This window comes from Rhinopithecus roxellana, chromosome 10, assembly GCF_007565055.1.
Source record: "Rhinopithecus roxellana isolate Shanxi Qingling chromosome 10, ASM756505v1, whole genome shotgun sequence".
Lineage (NCBI taxonomy): Eukaryota > Metazoa > Chordata > Mammalia > Primates > Cercopithecidae > Rhinopithecus > Rhinopithecus roxellana.
The window spans coordinates 125,760,605-125,777,480 of record NC_044558.1 but is presented as its reverse complement, the minus strand read 5'-3'; the positions used below and the strand labels follow the sequence as shown (position 1 = coordinate 125,777,480).

At 33.7% G+C, this 16,876-nt stretch overlaps 1 protein-coding gene across 3 annotated transcripts in view; it reads right to left on the bottom strand.

The window, feature by feature from the left end:
- Positions 1-16,876, bottom strand: part of PIK3C2G (phosphatidylinositol-4-phosphate 3-kinase catalytic subunit type 2 gamma) — a 403,430-nt gene that overhangs the window by 316,053 nt on the left and 70,501 nt on the right. For all 3 annotated transcript variants that reach the window (XM_030939123.1, XM_030939124.1, XM_030939125.1), the window contains 3 exons: positions 14,216-14,338; positions 9,407-9,440; positions 5,914-6,109 (listed from right to left, as the gene is read on the bottom strand). In XM_030939123.1, the coding sequence (XP_030794983.1) occupies positions 5,914-6,109; positions 9,407-9,440; positions 14,216-14,338 (353 nt within the window). The remainder of the gene's footprint in view (positions 1-5,913; positions 6,110-9,406; positions 9,441-14,215; positions 14,339-16,876) is intronic.

The following is a 16,876-nucleotide window of genomic DNA, read 5'->3' as shown; positions in this document are numbered from 1 at the left end:
AGGACCTCAGAGAAGAGTTTGGCCGGGGATGGCTGAACTCCAGAAGAAGACCACCTCCCCAGTCCATCCCCTTTCTAGCTTTCCATCCTGCTGAGACCCACTTTCATTAGCAATAAAATCTTCTGCATTTACCATCTTCGATTTGTTCATATGACCTGATTCTTCCTGGATGCCGAACAAGATCTCAGGATGCAGAGGGCTGTCACACTGAGCTGTTAAACACTTAAGTCATCTGCGGATGGCAAAGCCAAAAGAGCACTGTAACAGATGCCTTCTGGGGCTCCAGGGATTTTGAGTACCCCTCCTAGACACTGCCATGGGGCTACACAGAGTTCTACTCCTGCCGGCACCCAGAAGCACTTGTCCTGGCCCCTGCACCCACTCACCTGCATGTTCCCCTCTCCCATGAGGGGTTGAGAGCTGTAGGCTGACTAAACAAGCCAACCCCTTCATGAGTCCTGTAAAATGGTCATGGGAACCATCCCGTTTCAGTATCAACTCTAGAAACCAGTTAAGGATAAAGTATACTGAAGTATACTCACTTCTGCTGTGGTAAACAGAAGGGACTTTAGAGTAGAAAGAGGACATCTGGAGTTCTCGTAGATTAGTTCTAGAACTGTAGTTTCTTCATCTGCAAAATGGGTATGATAGTGCTCTTGTGTCACTGGTGTGAGGACTAAACAAAACAGAGCTGGTCCTCTGTATCCCTAGGTTATGCATTCACAGATTCAACCAACCACAGGTCAAAAATATTTTTGGAATGACAATAAAAATAAAACAAAGGGACATGTTGTGAGAAATGCATCATTAGGTGATTTCATTGTTATGTGAACATCCCAGAGTGTACTTACACAAACCTAGATGGCTCAGCCTACTACACATCTAGGGTATATGGGATAGCCTATTGCTCAAAGGTTACAAACCTGTACAGTATGTTACTGTCCTCAAGACTGCAGGTGGTTATAACATGATATTGCCTCACAACGCATTTCTCAGAACATAATTCCCCAAGTCATAAGCTATGCATGAGTATATTTACATAGTTTACATTGCACTAAGTATTATAAGTAATCTATAGATGATTTAAAGTATACAGGATGATGTGCATGTGCTGTATACAAATACTGTGCCATTTTATGTAAGGAGCTTCAGCATCTGTGACATTTGTTATCTCCAGGGGTCCTGGCACGAATCCCTTGCAGATAACAAGGGACAACTGTAATGCAGGTAAAGTATTTTTCCCAGTGCAAAACTCATAGAATGTGCTCAGTTAATAGTAAGTACTATGATGAGGATGAATCAGAGGATCTAGGACTTGTTTGTTGTTCTTCTACCAGAATGCTGGTAGAAGATTTTTCTTCCTCTTTATTATCCTTGATTTTTATAAGCTGAACAAAACAAAGCAATATGGCATAGAGGCAATGGTGACATGATTGCCACATTAATTTTTAGTCTTTTATTTCTAATTTATGAATGTGAGGCTATATTTTTCACTTTAAGTATAACTTTGACCACATTCCATATGTTTTATTATATATTTTTATTACCTTTAAGTTATAATGTTTCCTAAACTCCTTGGTTAATAAAATTAAAAGTACCTAATTAAATTTATGAATATATTTATCTTTTGTTACTGTTTCCTAAATTGCATTTCAGAAAGTGGATGAGATCTTTACTATATAGGTTATTTGAAATTTGCCTACTATTTAACATTTGGTCACTAAAATAAATATTCTATATGTGCTTGAGAAGAATTTGTATTTCCCAATCATTTTCTGTAAATACAATATATATTTATTGGGTCAAGCTTGTTAATTATATTGGCTCACTCCTATATTCTTCCTAATTTCTCATTAATTTATTAATTCCTGAGAGAGGAATATTGGTATCCTCCACTATCATATTAGCCCCATCAAACTCTCTTTGGATTTCTGTCAATGTTATTACTTTGTTACATCTTTCTGGTGAATTGAATATTTCAATATCATGTCAGGACTTTATATTTAATGATGCTCTTGGTTCACAGTCCATTATGTTGGTCTATATGCCAATGTTTGGTTGGTATATGCATCAGTATTTATATTGAAAGATTGTGCCTGTTTCCCACACATTCCTTAATGTGCTAATACGATAAGCCAAGTTTATAGATTAGACTTTAGTGACATGAATGGAAGACATAAACTGCACACATGTACCTTTTAATGGCAAAGGTTATGGGACAAGAAACCTCTATATGCCATTTGAATCTTCCCCATAAAAAGGGCATCCTCTTGATGAGAAAGAATTTCAGCTTGCCCCTGTGCACACAGTATCTCATAATTGAAAGTACTGTCAATCATTTTTGCATAGATATGCTTTTTACATAATATGGATTACTGTACACATTATGCTTTTTTGCATAATTATTTTTGCATTCTATTTATCAAGTAATGATATCATACTTTATGAGTGACTTAAGGGATTTTTAAAAATAGTGTTTACTGACTTTTTAATGATCTCCTCATATAACAATATGATTCTGCTGTACTCTTATTAATCATTACTAACAATCATTTTAACAATTGTCTAGTCAACCACTCTTACACTGCCACTAATTGCTCTGGACTCACTTTCACTGATGCTGGCCCTCTTGACCTCAGGCACTTAGCTTTGTACCTCTATTGTAATATTTTCTTGGCTTCCTTGGAATATCTCCTGGTCTACCTTCCTTTATGGGCATTGCTTCTTTATAGTTTTCAGCTCAGCTTATATTTTTGCCCTCAGTAATAACCATGACATGTACTAAGTATTCCTGCTCTCGAGACTTATGTAACTTTCACACACCAAGTATGACTCATTTCTCTATTCAAGGGATTTTATTCAAACATTTTTAACAAAACTTTGTCGAGTGCCTATTGCACGCCAGGACATGTTTTGGGTACTAGAGTTTTAAAAACCATAGTCTTACATACAAATGTGCATGGTCACATGGACATTGTAAAAGGTGACTTGGGGGAGAACTAATAATATGCTATTAGTAAGATAATGAGCATCATGAAATATATACACAAAACAATAAATTTATCTCACCTTTGAGTGAGATAAAGGCACTTTCGATCTGTAGAGAGGATAAAGTTAAGTAATTAAATTTCTATTCTCTATAATGAGAAATTTAGAATAAATATGAATGAGTTGTTAATCACTGTAATGAATCAAGGAAAGAATTTGTTTAATCAAATTATTCTAAGTAAGATACATTCTCATTTGTCTTTGATAGCTTGAGTGGGGTGTTCCTTGAAGGCATCTATGGAGTAGATGATAATTCAGTTTCAAATACTCAGATTTGATGGTGAATGTTTCACTATTTTTTATTGTAGAGTATTGTACCTTAAGTTTGTGCTTTAACAAATTACTTTCAGTTGCTGACATTAATTACAGTCATTTTGACTAAAGCCATCTAGAAAGCTATCACTTTGTTATTTTACCTCCTCAGTTTGTCAGTGCATATGCTTTTGGAGATACCTCTGGCCTAGTTTCTTCCCAGGTGTCTTGCCTCCAAGAAAGCCCCCAGTGATTCTGCCTCCTGGTATTTGAACTCTTGTATCACGCTTCCCCACAGGGTACAATATGGCAGAAGTAGTGGTATACCACTTCCAATATTAGATTATAAAGATTGTCCCTTCTGTCTCTGGAGTTCCTTTGCTCATGGACTCCCTCTCATTCCTTGGATCATCTGCTCTGGGAGAAGCCAACTCTATGGCCTGAGGACATTTGTTGAAAACTGAGTAGCAAGGAATTGAGGGTCCCACATCTATACACCATGGGGAACTGAGGTCTTCCAATAACCACATCAATACCACCTTAGAAGTAGATTCTTCAGCCCCAGTGAGCTTGAGATGACTGTGGTCTCAGTCAACAGTGTGACTGCAACTCATGGGAAACCTTAAGCCAGATCCACCCAGCAAAACTGCTTCCCAGATTCTTGAGCCTCAGAATGTGAACTCATCAAAGTTTGTTGTGCTAAACTGCTAAGTTCTGGGGTAATTTGTTATGTATTAATAGATAACTTATATACTAGGTCCCTAAGAAAATCTACAATAAAGATGTAATTTGTCATGAGATAAGACATCGTACCACAGCCTCTTCCCAAAGAACTTTGACTGGCCCATGGATTCCTTAAGAGAGGAATAGCTTCATATTTTCCCCTGTGTCCAGCCCTTTATAGTTTGTTCCAGTAATGAATGGCTGGGATGATTTTGTTTCCTTCATCAGAGCCCTAAGTTACTTATTGATTACAGGAACATTTGCAGAAAAGCATTATTTTATATTTATAATTATATGTATATATGTAAACATCTACCTGCATATAACAATATTAAAAAGTGTTCTATTTTTACTCACACATAGGTACTATACAGAGGCAGAAAAAGGAGAGTTACTTAGATCATTCATACACAAACACACATACATGCATAAATGCACACTTTTTTATATTCATATGCATTTTACATTTGTACACATATGTATATTTACACACATACGTATATATTTTACATTTTGCATTTACACACCTATGTATATATTTATATATATATTTATCCTTGTCTATCTACATATAGACACACATATATAAATGCAAGCCCTATACATATAGCTTTATCTGTATTTATCTGGCTATAGAAATTTTCCATGGGAATTCAAACTAAGGAGTATTTATTGATGGTTAGAAAATTAAAAGAAAACATTAATTAGAGTAGTAATTTATTTTACTGTACATCAGCCCTTTAAAAATTTTCATAAAATTAAAAAAGGAAAAAGAATAGAAATATTACTTCATGGATTCCAAATATGTGCATAGATAGTGTTTTTTTGTATACACAGGTAAAATTTCCTCTATGAAGATTTATACAGTTTATTTTTAAAAAATACAGATCAAGATAAAAATTGAATCTTCTTTTGCTTTTTTTTTTGAGACAGAGTCTCACTCTGTCCCCCAGGCTGGAGTGCAGTGGCACTATCTCGGCTCACTGCACACTGCAACCTCTGCTTTCTGATTTCAAATGATTTTACTGCCTCAGCCTCCCGAGTAGCTGGGATTACAGGTGTGTGCCACCATGCCCCACTAATTTTTTGTATTTTTAGTACAGACAGGGTTTCACCATGTTGTCCAGTCTGGTTTTGAACTTCTGACCTCAAGTGATTCACCCGCCTTGCCCTCCCAAAGTGCTGGGATTACAGGCGTGAGCCACTGTTTCCGGCCAAAAATTGAATTTTTACTGAAATTATTTATTTCAGTTTTCCTTGAGATGCTAAATGCAGTAAGTATAATAACTCCATTACCAAATTACTATCTTATGAACTTTAATTAATTATCTCTATATTACTGTAATTATGTTATTGAAGAAAATACTAAATAGTAGAGTCAACTTAAAATCTGGTGATATTCCATGCATAATTGTCATTCATTTCTATTGAAACGCAAATAATTCTTGGCTAATTCTCATTTTATCAAGGTACAATTCTTGCAAAATACCACTGAAACCTGGTGAGGATCAGAGTGATTTTTTTTTTTTCTATTTTTGAGGACTGTCCATCTCTCTGTATGTGTATGTGTTTTCGTCTTACTATGTTTTCTTAACTGGCATTAGCCATTTAAACCCAAACATGAAAAAGAAAATTTTAGAGCAGCCACTAAATAGAATGAGTATTTTCTATTTCCACAATGATATATTGGTAACGGCAATTGTTTAAATATGGAAAATGGAAGAAGAAAGAAAATTAAATATTTATTTTGAATCTAAACATGTAAAATGTGATTTTAAGAATATGGATAAACCTATGCTGATTAATTCCAAAATTTTATGACATTTTTGCTTCTGCATGTAAGAACATGACAAATTGCAACCCTTTTGTGAAAAACTCACCACCACTCACCTGTGCACCCAGGTTTCTGGAATGTTGTGTGCGGCATACACTGTGAAGCTGAGGTGGGAAGGAAGCCCGGGATTTAGATAGGAAATGCATCTGGGTACATTTACAGGCTGAAAATCTGCATAAAAGCTGTTACAATAGACATTGATGAGCTGGTAGATGGATGTGGATAGTTCAGTTGTTACCTTCTCTATCAAGCCTAGAAAAGAAGAGGTAGAGATCAAGTCACTAACAAGGGCCATATTTATCATAGGCCATCAATTAAAGCTTTGAAATTTCTTATAATACAATTTAAATAAATTTAATTAAAGTGACCCTTTACCAACTGAAGGCAATTAACTATCTGTACCTCTGAATGCAACCTGGCTTAGTTGCTAGTAGATTATTTATCAATAAGCTTTCTGATCTTCAGCTGCAGAAATCTTCGAAGCATGGCCTTTTCATCACAATTTGGAATTTTAAAAATTATTAATTTGACATTCTGATCAACTGTAATTTGCAATTTTTTTTTCAGATTTGTGATTGTTTAAAATTAATTTTCAGACAAGGAATATTTTTTCTACATGACTTATAAGTACGTCAAACAAATTCTATCTAAAGAATTAATCATAATGAATTTGATGATGCTATCATGTTTACCATTAACTGAACACTAATCATATACAATGCGCTGATATAAAAACAGAATGAAAATAGTACATGGCTAGGATTTAAAACCAGCTTGAAATGAAAGATTTATGATGTTTACTGTATCTCTTTTTCAAAATCAAAGCCTTTCTTGAGTTTTGCCATTAGTTATTTAAAAGGAGTCACTGGTTATTCCTAAAAGTGATTTGTCACAAAAGAAGAAAAATTACTAGGTATAGGGGCTAATAGTTTTTCTCTGGCAGCTAAGTAGATAATGAGAACAAGTAAGCACATCATCAGAAATTGTGTTTTTTTTTTTTTAATCTGCTGTGATATGAATCCATGTGCTGTTAGTCAATAAAGTTGTTTATTCAAACACACGTGATTATTTATAAGTTTTTAAAACATGCAATTCCCTATATAGTAGTTCAGTCTTAACAGTACTTTTGCTTTCCACAGTTTCAGTTACCCAAAGTAAACTTAAGTAAAAAAAAAACTAAGTGAAAATTCCAGAAATAAACAATTTATAAGTTAAAAAATCATGAATTGCCTTTTGTTTCTAATTGTTTGGAAATGAAAATAGTACAGAGCTAGATATTTCCTTTGACAATCTACAGTATTCCAGCACACAGGCAGTTGGATACTTCAGGAAAGTGGCCAGCTTGACACGGAGCTTCCTCCCACATCCGGTCTGTGCCTCAGTAGCTCTGTCTATAATTAAATATGTTTGTTGTTGTTTAACATATGCTGTTTTTCACTTAGTTATTCATAAATTTGTACAAAATATATAAGGTAGATTAACTTTCCTTATTTGTTATATTTCTTAAATTGTGCCCTCTGTTGAAACTGCCTGGGGGGACAAGCAGAGGAAAAAAAAACCTGTAATTAAAATTCTCTGAGAAGTCAGCAGTAGCAATTAATGAAGCAGAAGAGTAAAGCAGTGTAAAAATAGTCTTAAAAGAGGCCACATCAAACTCTGGAGGCCAATGAACAGAGATTCTCCTGAACAGCAGGAGGCAGAGAATTATAAATATATAGAAACATCTTGTTTCTCTGTCTCCAAATTGTATTCTTGGTATCCTGAAGCAGGAAGCACAAACTTCTTTTCAAGAATTCCCAACATTGTGCAAATGAACACACATCTAAAACAAATCATAAATTTATTAATTTAAGCTCTAGCATATATTTTTGGGGAAACTTAGTCATTTAGTTAATTACTCAAACTCTACTTTTTGCTTTTTGTGCAGAAACATGGTTCTTGGATATAATTTGCTACTTTAAGTTTGCATAGAGATGTATGCTTATGCATTATGTTTTACTTCCTGAACTCTAGATGAAGACTACATTTCAAATAGCATCATGAAATCATATTAAGCACCCAAGACACAGGGCTTGGTAGTGAAATATGGTGGGAAAAGAGTTTATTGCACCTAATTTTACTCTAGAAAAGAGTTACAGTGCCATGAAATAAAGAGGCAAGGACAATCTATGTGCAATTTAGACTCAATTAAAATCTGTCATGATTTATTATAGGATATAAGTCTCCAGGAACATTTCTGTACAGTTTTGTGGGATCTCATATTCCAGTCCCTGGAGGAATATGGGGGAGGAGACCTCATTAAACATTCCTGATAGAAAAGGAGAATCAGTTTCATACAGACACACCTCCAGCTTGATCACTTCATGTTCGACCACTGAGATTCTGCTAGTAATACTGTCAGGGAGTGACCATTCCTTCCTTCCCTCTATTGTGTTCTGGAGTTTTATGAACACCTAGAATAGGGGTTTTTGTACTTGCACAAGTTTCTTTATACCCTCTGCCACCCTATTTTCCTTTTTGATGTGAGATGGGGGAGTTCCTCAAACATAATTGAATGTCTTCTTCTGAGTGGTGGGAATTAGAGTTGAGAGGATATACTTTTGTACATGACTACTGAAACAGTTAAGGGTGTGGAGGACAGGAGAGGTTTTCATTTGCTTTCCAGTGGATTTTTCTGAATCCAAGTGTGTTAGTTGAACATCTGAGGGGCAGACAGTTTTCTTGCAGATACTCAGAGTACTCCTGTGCCAAATACCATCTACAACCAAGAATGATCCTGACCAGACCCTGCATATTAAATCCTATTATACTGTTTATGCATATTAGGATAACAAGATCAGAGAGTTTAATCTAGAATCACCGACTCTGAAAGTAGGATCTTTGATTCAAAACCACTTGAGATATGAGTTGGGAGAGTTGAAATTCAAAACCAGTTCTTCCTGATTCCAAAAGTCAGACTCTGCTCTATCCCACGCAATCTCACACCTACTGTTTCCTATAGAGGCAAAGTCCTCCCATGGCTTGCAATTTTATAGATTCAGAGCCTCTGTAAACACTAATTATTCCAGAACCAAATCCTCCTACCTGTTATATTAGCTTGGTCTTTCATATAGAGCTGGAATTTAAATTTGAAGTGGGTGACCTTGCAGACAGACATCTACTACTTTTCTAATTTTTCTTACATCAAAATATAATTAGGTAAATGGTAAAATTCTCAATGTCTTGTAATGGTTATAAGATATTTTCAGCATTTTAATATTATAGATCTTTTTGTAGACTTTTCTCATTATTTAAAAAATATCAGGCTAAAAATTTACAGAGTGTGGATTTTTATTCCCTTGCAGAATAAACACTTCCATTAATAAAAAGGATTTTAGAAAAGCATCTTTCTCCTCATAAGGCTGTGTGTGTGTGTGTGTGTGTGTGCGTGTGTGTGTGTGCGTGTGTTGTGTGTTACCACAGTATTTGGATAAAAAAATTATTTTGGATTCTATAACTTATTTTTTTCTTTTATTTATTTCAAAATACTTGAGTACATGTATGTTTTACCTTTTGCTGAAGTCTCTGAACTTTGATAAAAATTCTGAAAGAAATGTAAAATTATACTTGTTATTCACACAACAAATTCACAAAATAATCAAAAGGTAACGTCCAAAATCTAAACATTATAATTTTTTTGTCATGATAAAACAACAAAATATTTCTTGGCATCATATATCAATTTGCTTATTAAACAGAATAAATTTAAATTGTATGATGAAATAAAAACTTTCTAAATATTGTAATAAGCAATGTAGGTACTTTTTTAAAAGAGAAATTACCACGATAGATTGTCTAAGCTCAATTCCCCTTATATAACAGTGACTAATCTTTTGATAAACGTGCATGTCTAATTCTCTCTGTATGCCATGTCCAGCTCTTATTCCTAGCAGTTATTCAGCAAGCTTTGGACAGCACCTAAAAGAAGACCGAATTGAAGTGTACAAAATCAGTATAGATTCACTAAATAGTTTTCTTTCTTTGCTCCTTCTTAGGAAAATTTTAAAACTCTGATAGTCAAACACTTGAAAAAATAAAATATATTGAGTCATATCTTAAATAAAAAATACAATCCGAAATCCTGTTTTTTTTGTTTCCATTTTCATTATTCTTTAGGTTCATGTCCATTAGTGTGCTGCCCTTCCTTATTTACTTATTTTTATCCTTGTTAGAAACCTAGAATTACTTTGGTGGCTTAGGATTTGCTGGTTGTAACTGAACTATCATGAAAACTGTATAAGTTGATTTATAAACATCCTAAAAAATGGTTTCAGCCCAAAAGGAAATACAATTGTTAATAAGATCCATTTTAATTGCCAATAAAACGTTTTAAATTTATAAACTCAAAATTTAAAAAAAGTGAAAATAAAAATATAAAATTTCAAGTCTTGCATTTAAGGAAATACAATTAGTTAAAAACCAGATTTCTCAAACAAATAAATTAGAGAATAATTGTTTTTCCATAACAAAAAATTTGTTACAGTATTCTTTTAGAGAGAGAACGTTTTGATCATGTTTAAAATGTCATTACATTTATATGTAACTTTTTAATTAGAAGCATCTTTCGCATGAACCTTTTCAGAAGCATTTCTATTAGGTAAAATATTTAATCGGAGTATAGTATCAGTTGCTAGTCTTAACAACTACATATGAGATTTCCACCCTATCCATGTGGGTGAGATTATTAAAAATGTTAGCCTGATTTAACTAGAATTCAATTTATTCAGAAATATAGACTTACATTAGAAAATCACCATGACATCCACCTACACCATGATGTGAAAGACCATATTTTCACTTTGTGGTTCGCCTATTATGTAAGCATTTAATGGAAATTAAATTATGTGAGTTCTGGAATATAATTTGAAGGATGCAAATTGTTTCCAGTGCTGGGTCAGAGAATAAAATAGAGTACAAGTATGTTTGTCATATAATCCTTCATCTTGCCAAAGCTTACATTTAATACACTCCTAATGACTTCCCTGTATGGCAGGAAATAGTCCTTTGTATGTTGACCAAAAATGCAGCCAAGAAAAAGAAAAGCTTCTCAAATTTCAGTTTGTTGGCAGAAGGCCTGTATTTGTCATTTCTTCAGTCTTAACTTCATGGTGGGTGGATAGACTGCTTTGGCATTGTTAACTGTAGCTGGTTACTGCACAAATTGTGTAAAATGTACTTAATATGTGTGCCAATATTCTTACATAGGTGGGCTCACGATTCAAATGGGATGGAAAAAGAGATGAACAAAAGTATGAATGCAACTGATGTAGAATAAATGAGCTTTCAACAGTCTGCTCAAAATAAGTAGGATCCATTTTTACAGAATATTGAACTATTTTATCTATTGACATATATTAAATAAAACTCCTGATTGTTAACTCCTTTCTTAATTTCTCTCATGAAAATCATTGTAGTCTTATCAAAATATAGGATAAATAGATATTACAAGTTTAAAAGTTTCAAAGAAAAATCACACAAAATTTTGTGTTTACACTAGTACATAAGGAAAGTGAAATGTGAAGTTGAGTTTTTCTTGAGTATGATAATTGTTTATGGCTTTCCAATGAAATACCCAATTCCTTTGTGAAAAATTCTTTTAACTTCAAATATTAAGTTTGATATTTCTGAAAAATTGTCATTTTTGTTCTTTTAGGGAGTTTCAGAAAATGAGTGTTTTGAAGATAAAACTTTTTATAACCAGCAATACTTTAACATCATTCAAAATGCTTCATCCTAAGACTATATTTTCCTCATTGTTTGATCAGTTGTTTGTCCGCCAATTCACCAAGAGCTGGACATAAAAGTAGAAGAATAATAAAATAGTCTTAACAGATGGGAAGATGTGTCCACATCCACACATCTGGTCTCTTCCTCTGGCAATGGTTCATATTTGTCAGGAGGCTGGTTGTAATCAATGGTCATGAGATGACAGGGGCCAACCTTCCTGGTGCTTGTGTGAATTAAAGCCTTCGTATTGGCCTTGTGGGAAAGATTCTCCAGAACTAGCACCAGCACCATCCTTAATACCTCCAGTAACAACAACGATCTCATTTAAGCTACACTGTCATCAGGGCCCTTTATTAACATTATTTCCCATACTTAGAAGAACCCTGCAAATTCTGTTTTATTTTTCTGTTTTAAACATGAGGAAAATTAAAACTCCAAAAAGTGAATTAATTTTCCACAGGATGTTTATACAGAAACTGGTAGATCTTAAATCCAATTCATATTTGCATTATCTTATCTCATGTATTTTATCAGCTTTGGGAGCTTGTAATGTTTCTAAAATGTGACAATTTAAGAGAAATACCCGCCTGTTCAAAGTTAATTCTCACTACCTTGTTATACTGACTTAACATCACCAATTAGAAAGCCCCTTTTCAGCATCATGTAATTCCCAAGTTTTTAAGTTCATCAAAATAGTTATTTTCGAAACATACTGGTGAAATGCTTTTTAAGACGCTAGTACAAGTTTGTCCAACCCGCAGCCTGTGGGCCACATGCAGCCCAGGATGACACTGAATGTGGCCCAACACAAATATTACAAATATGTAAACTTCCTTAAAACATTATGAGATTTTTTTTTTAAGCCTATCAGCTATTGTTAGTGTTAGTGTATTTTACATGTGGCCCAAGACAATTTTTGTAATGTGGCCCAGGGAAGCCAAAAGATTGAACGCCCCTGCTCCAGTATATTTTTTTTTTACTCTGAGGCAGAATAGAAAAATATGATTATACTATATGTGATCAAATCAGATTGTTTTACCTTGTTGTTACTTGTAAAGGCCCTAGGTCTTAAGAGCTACATACAAAAACAGTTTTGGAGACTACATAGTTACTCAGTTTCCTTCTATAATTGGAAAGTAAAAGAGAAGGTGTTTCCTTTTTAAGAAAAATTTAGGGAAATAAACACAAATCTGTCTTCGATATTGAATTGCTGGATTTATTGATTACATTATTTAAATTTTGATTTATTTAATGCTTTGCATTTTTAGCTTTTCAATAATGTTTACCTTTAAAATATGTTTGTGGTGTACCTCCATGAGTCATCAAAATCATCATTGTTCATGTAAAGAACGTATTTAAATTTCTATATTCATTTTTTTACTGTCTAATCACACAAAACTTTGGATTAAATAAGATCTAGAAAGCCCATCATTAAGAAACTACTGAATTTTCATACCCACTTATCTATTTGAAACAATAAGCAGTAAGCATGATTATTTCTATGTAGTAATACGATTATCTATATTGTAAATCAATCTTTTGAAAATTTCAAGACTGGCATATTCAAAAGTAGTAGAATCTTTCTTGTTGTCTACCACGCAGATAGAGATTATATGTATTCACTCTATCTTAGAAAGTTTCACATGCACTGTAATGTGTATAGGGGCCTAGGTTCAAATCTGTATTTTGCCACTTATTAATTCTCCGTACACACACACTGTAAGCGTTGAGTTTTAATAGTGAAATGAACATTAAAATACCAACTTTATGACATTGCTATGAACATAAATTGAGATAAAATAAAAATTAAATTCAATAAGGTAATGCATATGTCAAACTATGTTATATATTACAATGGACTAGCAAATACTAGTTATTATTATCATCGTATCTTTCTGCTTTATCATCTGCTAAATTAATAATAAGATAAATGAATTTATTGTAACCAGATGTCCTAATGTTTTTCTTGGAAAATAATCACTTACAGGTCTACATCAGATTTCTTAGAATTCAAAAGAAAATCACATAATGTCCATTTTTTAAGCCCACCAAACCACAATGTGGGATCCAGAGAAAGTCACACAGGAATCATGGAAGCAGTGTGCACTGCAAAATTCGCAAAAGATAGCACAAAAATGGATCTTTTCTTTTTTATAAATGTGCTTATCCATACAAACATGACACTTATGCCTGTATACACTCGTATACGTGAGAACCGTTAACAATCTATACAAACACGTATATGTGAATGTTATATAATTACGTTCATTTAGGTAGGATTATAGGATTGATTTCAGTACCACCTGAAGTTATTAGGTGGTTACAAACTTCAAAGGTGTAATCAATGTCCTTATAGTTTAATCAAATCTATTTGGCATAATAGACTCAAGCTGCCAACACTCCCAAACAATTGAAATATACTGTTTGGCAGCACACACACACACACACACACACACAGAGAGATACACACACAATCACACAGACTCAAACATACACACAGAAATACAGTTGTTAGTAAAAAGTATTTTACTCTCCTTAATTAAATATTGAACTCAGGTTTAAAACTACTGTGTAATAAATGAATATACTTACCTCTGCTTTTCTCTGAAGAATTAGACTTAGTTCATTTACTGCATCTGTAATTTGTTTGGTTTCCACACACCCTAGAACACTGCATATTTTTTTAACTTCTTCAATAATATTATCCACGTTTTCCTGTAGATAACCAAGATTCACATCTTACAATCTATTGAAATAAATGAGGGAACATCAATTTATTCTCAAACTTCTTCTTTTTCCATGAGGAGCAAGTGGAATAAAATATGATTGTTTGCTTTCACACAAAAAGAAAGTTCTCAAGACTCTGGTTACCCTGTAACTGGGCTTTAATTTTCACTGAGCAAATGTTCAAAATTAGAACTGACTTAACACTAACTTACTAACTTAGCTCTAATTTAACATTACTTGAAACAAAATGAGAGAGAGAGGTAGAAGGAGAGGAAGGGTAAGGAAGAGGGAGAGGAAAAGAGAGAGAGAGGGAGGAAGAAGTGTGGGGAAAGCAGGGAAACTCAGCCTTAGACAAAGTCTGTGGTTTCCACAAAACACTATGAAAACAAAGTAATGATGGTCAACCCTGGGAGAGTTTCAAAATACACCTATTGTTTGGAATCAGGGTATAGTTGGGCAAACTTACTAGAAAATCAGATTCACAGGGTTCAGAACAAACTCTGGACAGTCAGTTGTGGTGTTGAGGTGTTTGATAATCATCTGATTGCACATCCTTGAAGTGACTGATTTTTCAAAACAATCGCTGATGACAAATACAATCTACTGATACAATTTGGATGTCTGTCCTCTCTGAATCTCATATTGAAATATAAGCCCCAATGTTGGAAGTGAGGTCTGATGGGAGGCATTGGGTCATGGGGGTGGATCCCTCTTGAATGGCTTGGTGCTGTCCTTGCAATAGTGAGCGAGTTCTCACAAAATCTGGTTGTTTAAAATTGTGCAGCACATCCCGCCTCCCTCTGCTCCAGCTCTCACCAGGTTAGACACCTGCATCCCCTTCACCTTCTGCTATGATTGCAAAGCTTCCTGAGGCCCTCACCAGAAGGCGATGCTGGCACCACACTTCTTGTATTGTCTGCAGAACTGTGAGCCAATTCAACCTCTTTTCTTTATGAATTACCCAGACTCAGATATTTCTTTATAGCAACACAAAAATGGCCCAATATGCCTACAGCAATGACAAATTCTTCAAATCAACAATGCAGGCTGGCCTTAAGATAGATAGCGATTCTATGGTCACCATTCTAAGAATTTTTCATTAGCCGTTCTATATCTCAGATTTGCACATGTTCTTAAATAAGCATTTATTTTAAAAAAACCGTCTCTGTTTTGACCTTATTCTTTTCTATGTTTTGCCATTAACTATAGTGAGAAATCTCTCTTTTCTTTGATTCTGTGTGAATCACGTTTCACTCTACAATGTTTTTATGTTCTTTGTCTTTATCATTAACAATTGTGTTTTCTCAAAAAACATCAGTTTTGTCACCAGCACCACCGTCATTCCAATGGAAAATTACAACAGTTTATTTTAAGAAGAGATGGAACAGAGTTCTTCCTTTTATTTGCATACAAAGATATGTGTTCACAGCATAAAAAGATTTTAATTCCCCTTACATTTTCTTAACAAAGTGTCAATACAAAGACACAATGCAAGTTTTATATTAATGGGATAATACTTTGCTTCTTTTGTGGAAAAATAACATGTACTTTTAAATTTGTTGCCAGTATCTCTGATATGTAATTTTACAAATCCTGAAACCAATGACAAAAACCTGAAGAATAACTAATTAATACTACAAAAGACAAAAGGAGGATTCCAAAAATTGTCTACAGATTTTATTAATGAGCTAAAAGTAAAAAGATACAATTTAGTTGAGATCTATTTTAAGTCTCTCATGGATTAAAAAATATATTTATCCAATAATAACATGGAGAAGAAAAATTTATGAGTCATTCAAATGGAAAAAATCATTTATTTCACTTATGTGTTAACTCAATATAAGTCAATATTGTGATGTGCCTACCAGATCCAGTTCATTATTAAATTGAATCAAAAGACACATACTCTGCATAACTAGAAAGTGAGTTCCACCACATTTTCAATGTATATTATCCAAACTGGAGTTTAGTTTGGATACTAGATTTGAGAATGTACTTGATAACTTGAAAATTACCAAAGGACAACAACCTTACTATTAATATACTGTTAATACAGTATTCACTCAGAAGAGCATCATAGACAATACTGTCAGCTCTGAAGTCAAGATCTGTTTGTTTACATCCTGGTTCTGCCCCTTTCTACCTGTGGCCATCATCAGAGTATTTAACTTTCTTGTCCCTAGGCTCCCTCTTCTGTGAAGTGAGAATAATAATTAAGTTTCTGTAAAGATTAAATTAGATAAAATATGAAATATAGTGCCTGGCAGATAATGAGGGCTAAATTTTAATGTTTAACTAGTTAATTTTATTCATTCACACCAATCTTTCAGTTTATAAGAGAAATGAGACACTGTATATGCACAGATAACTAATAGAATAGAAATTAGAAAATCATAAAAGTCTGAAAAGTCATATTAGGTTCTATGTTTATTTTTTTCATTCCTCTGTTCTAAGTAAATATGTGCGATACATGAGTTTGTGAAAATTCATAAACATTACTAAATACCAGGTTGACTTGGGTCACTA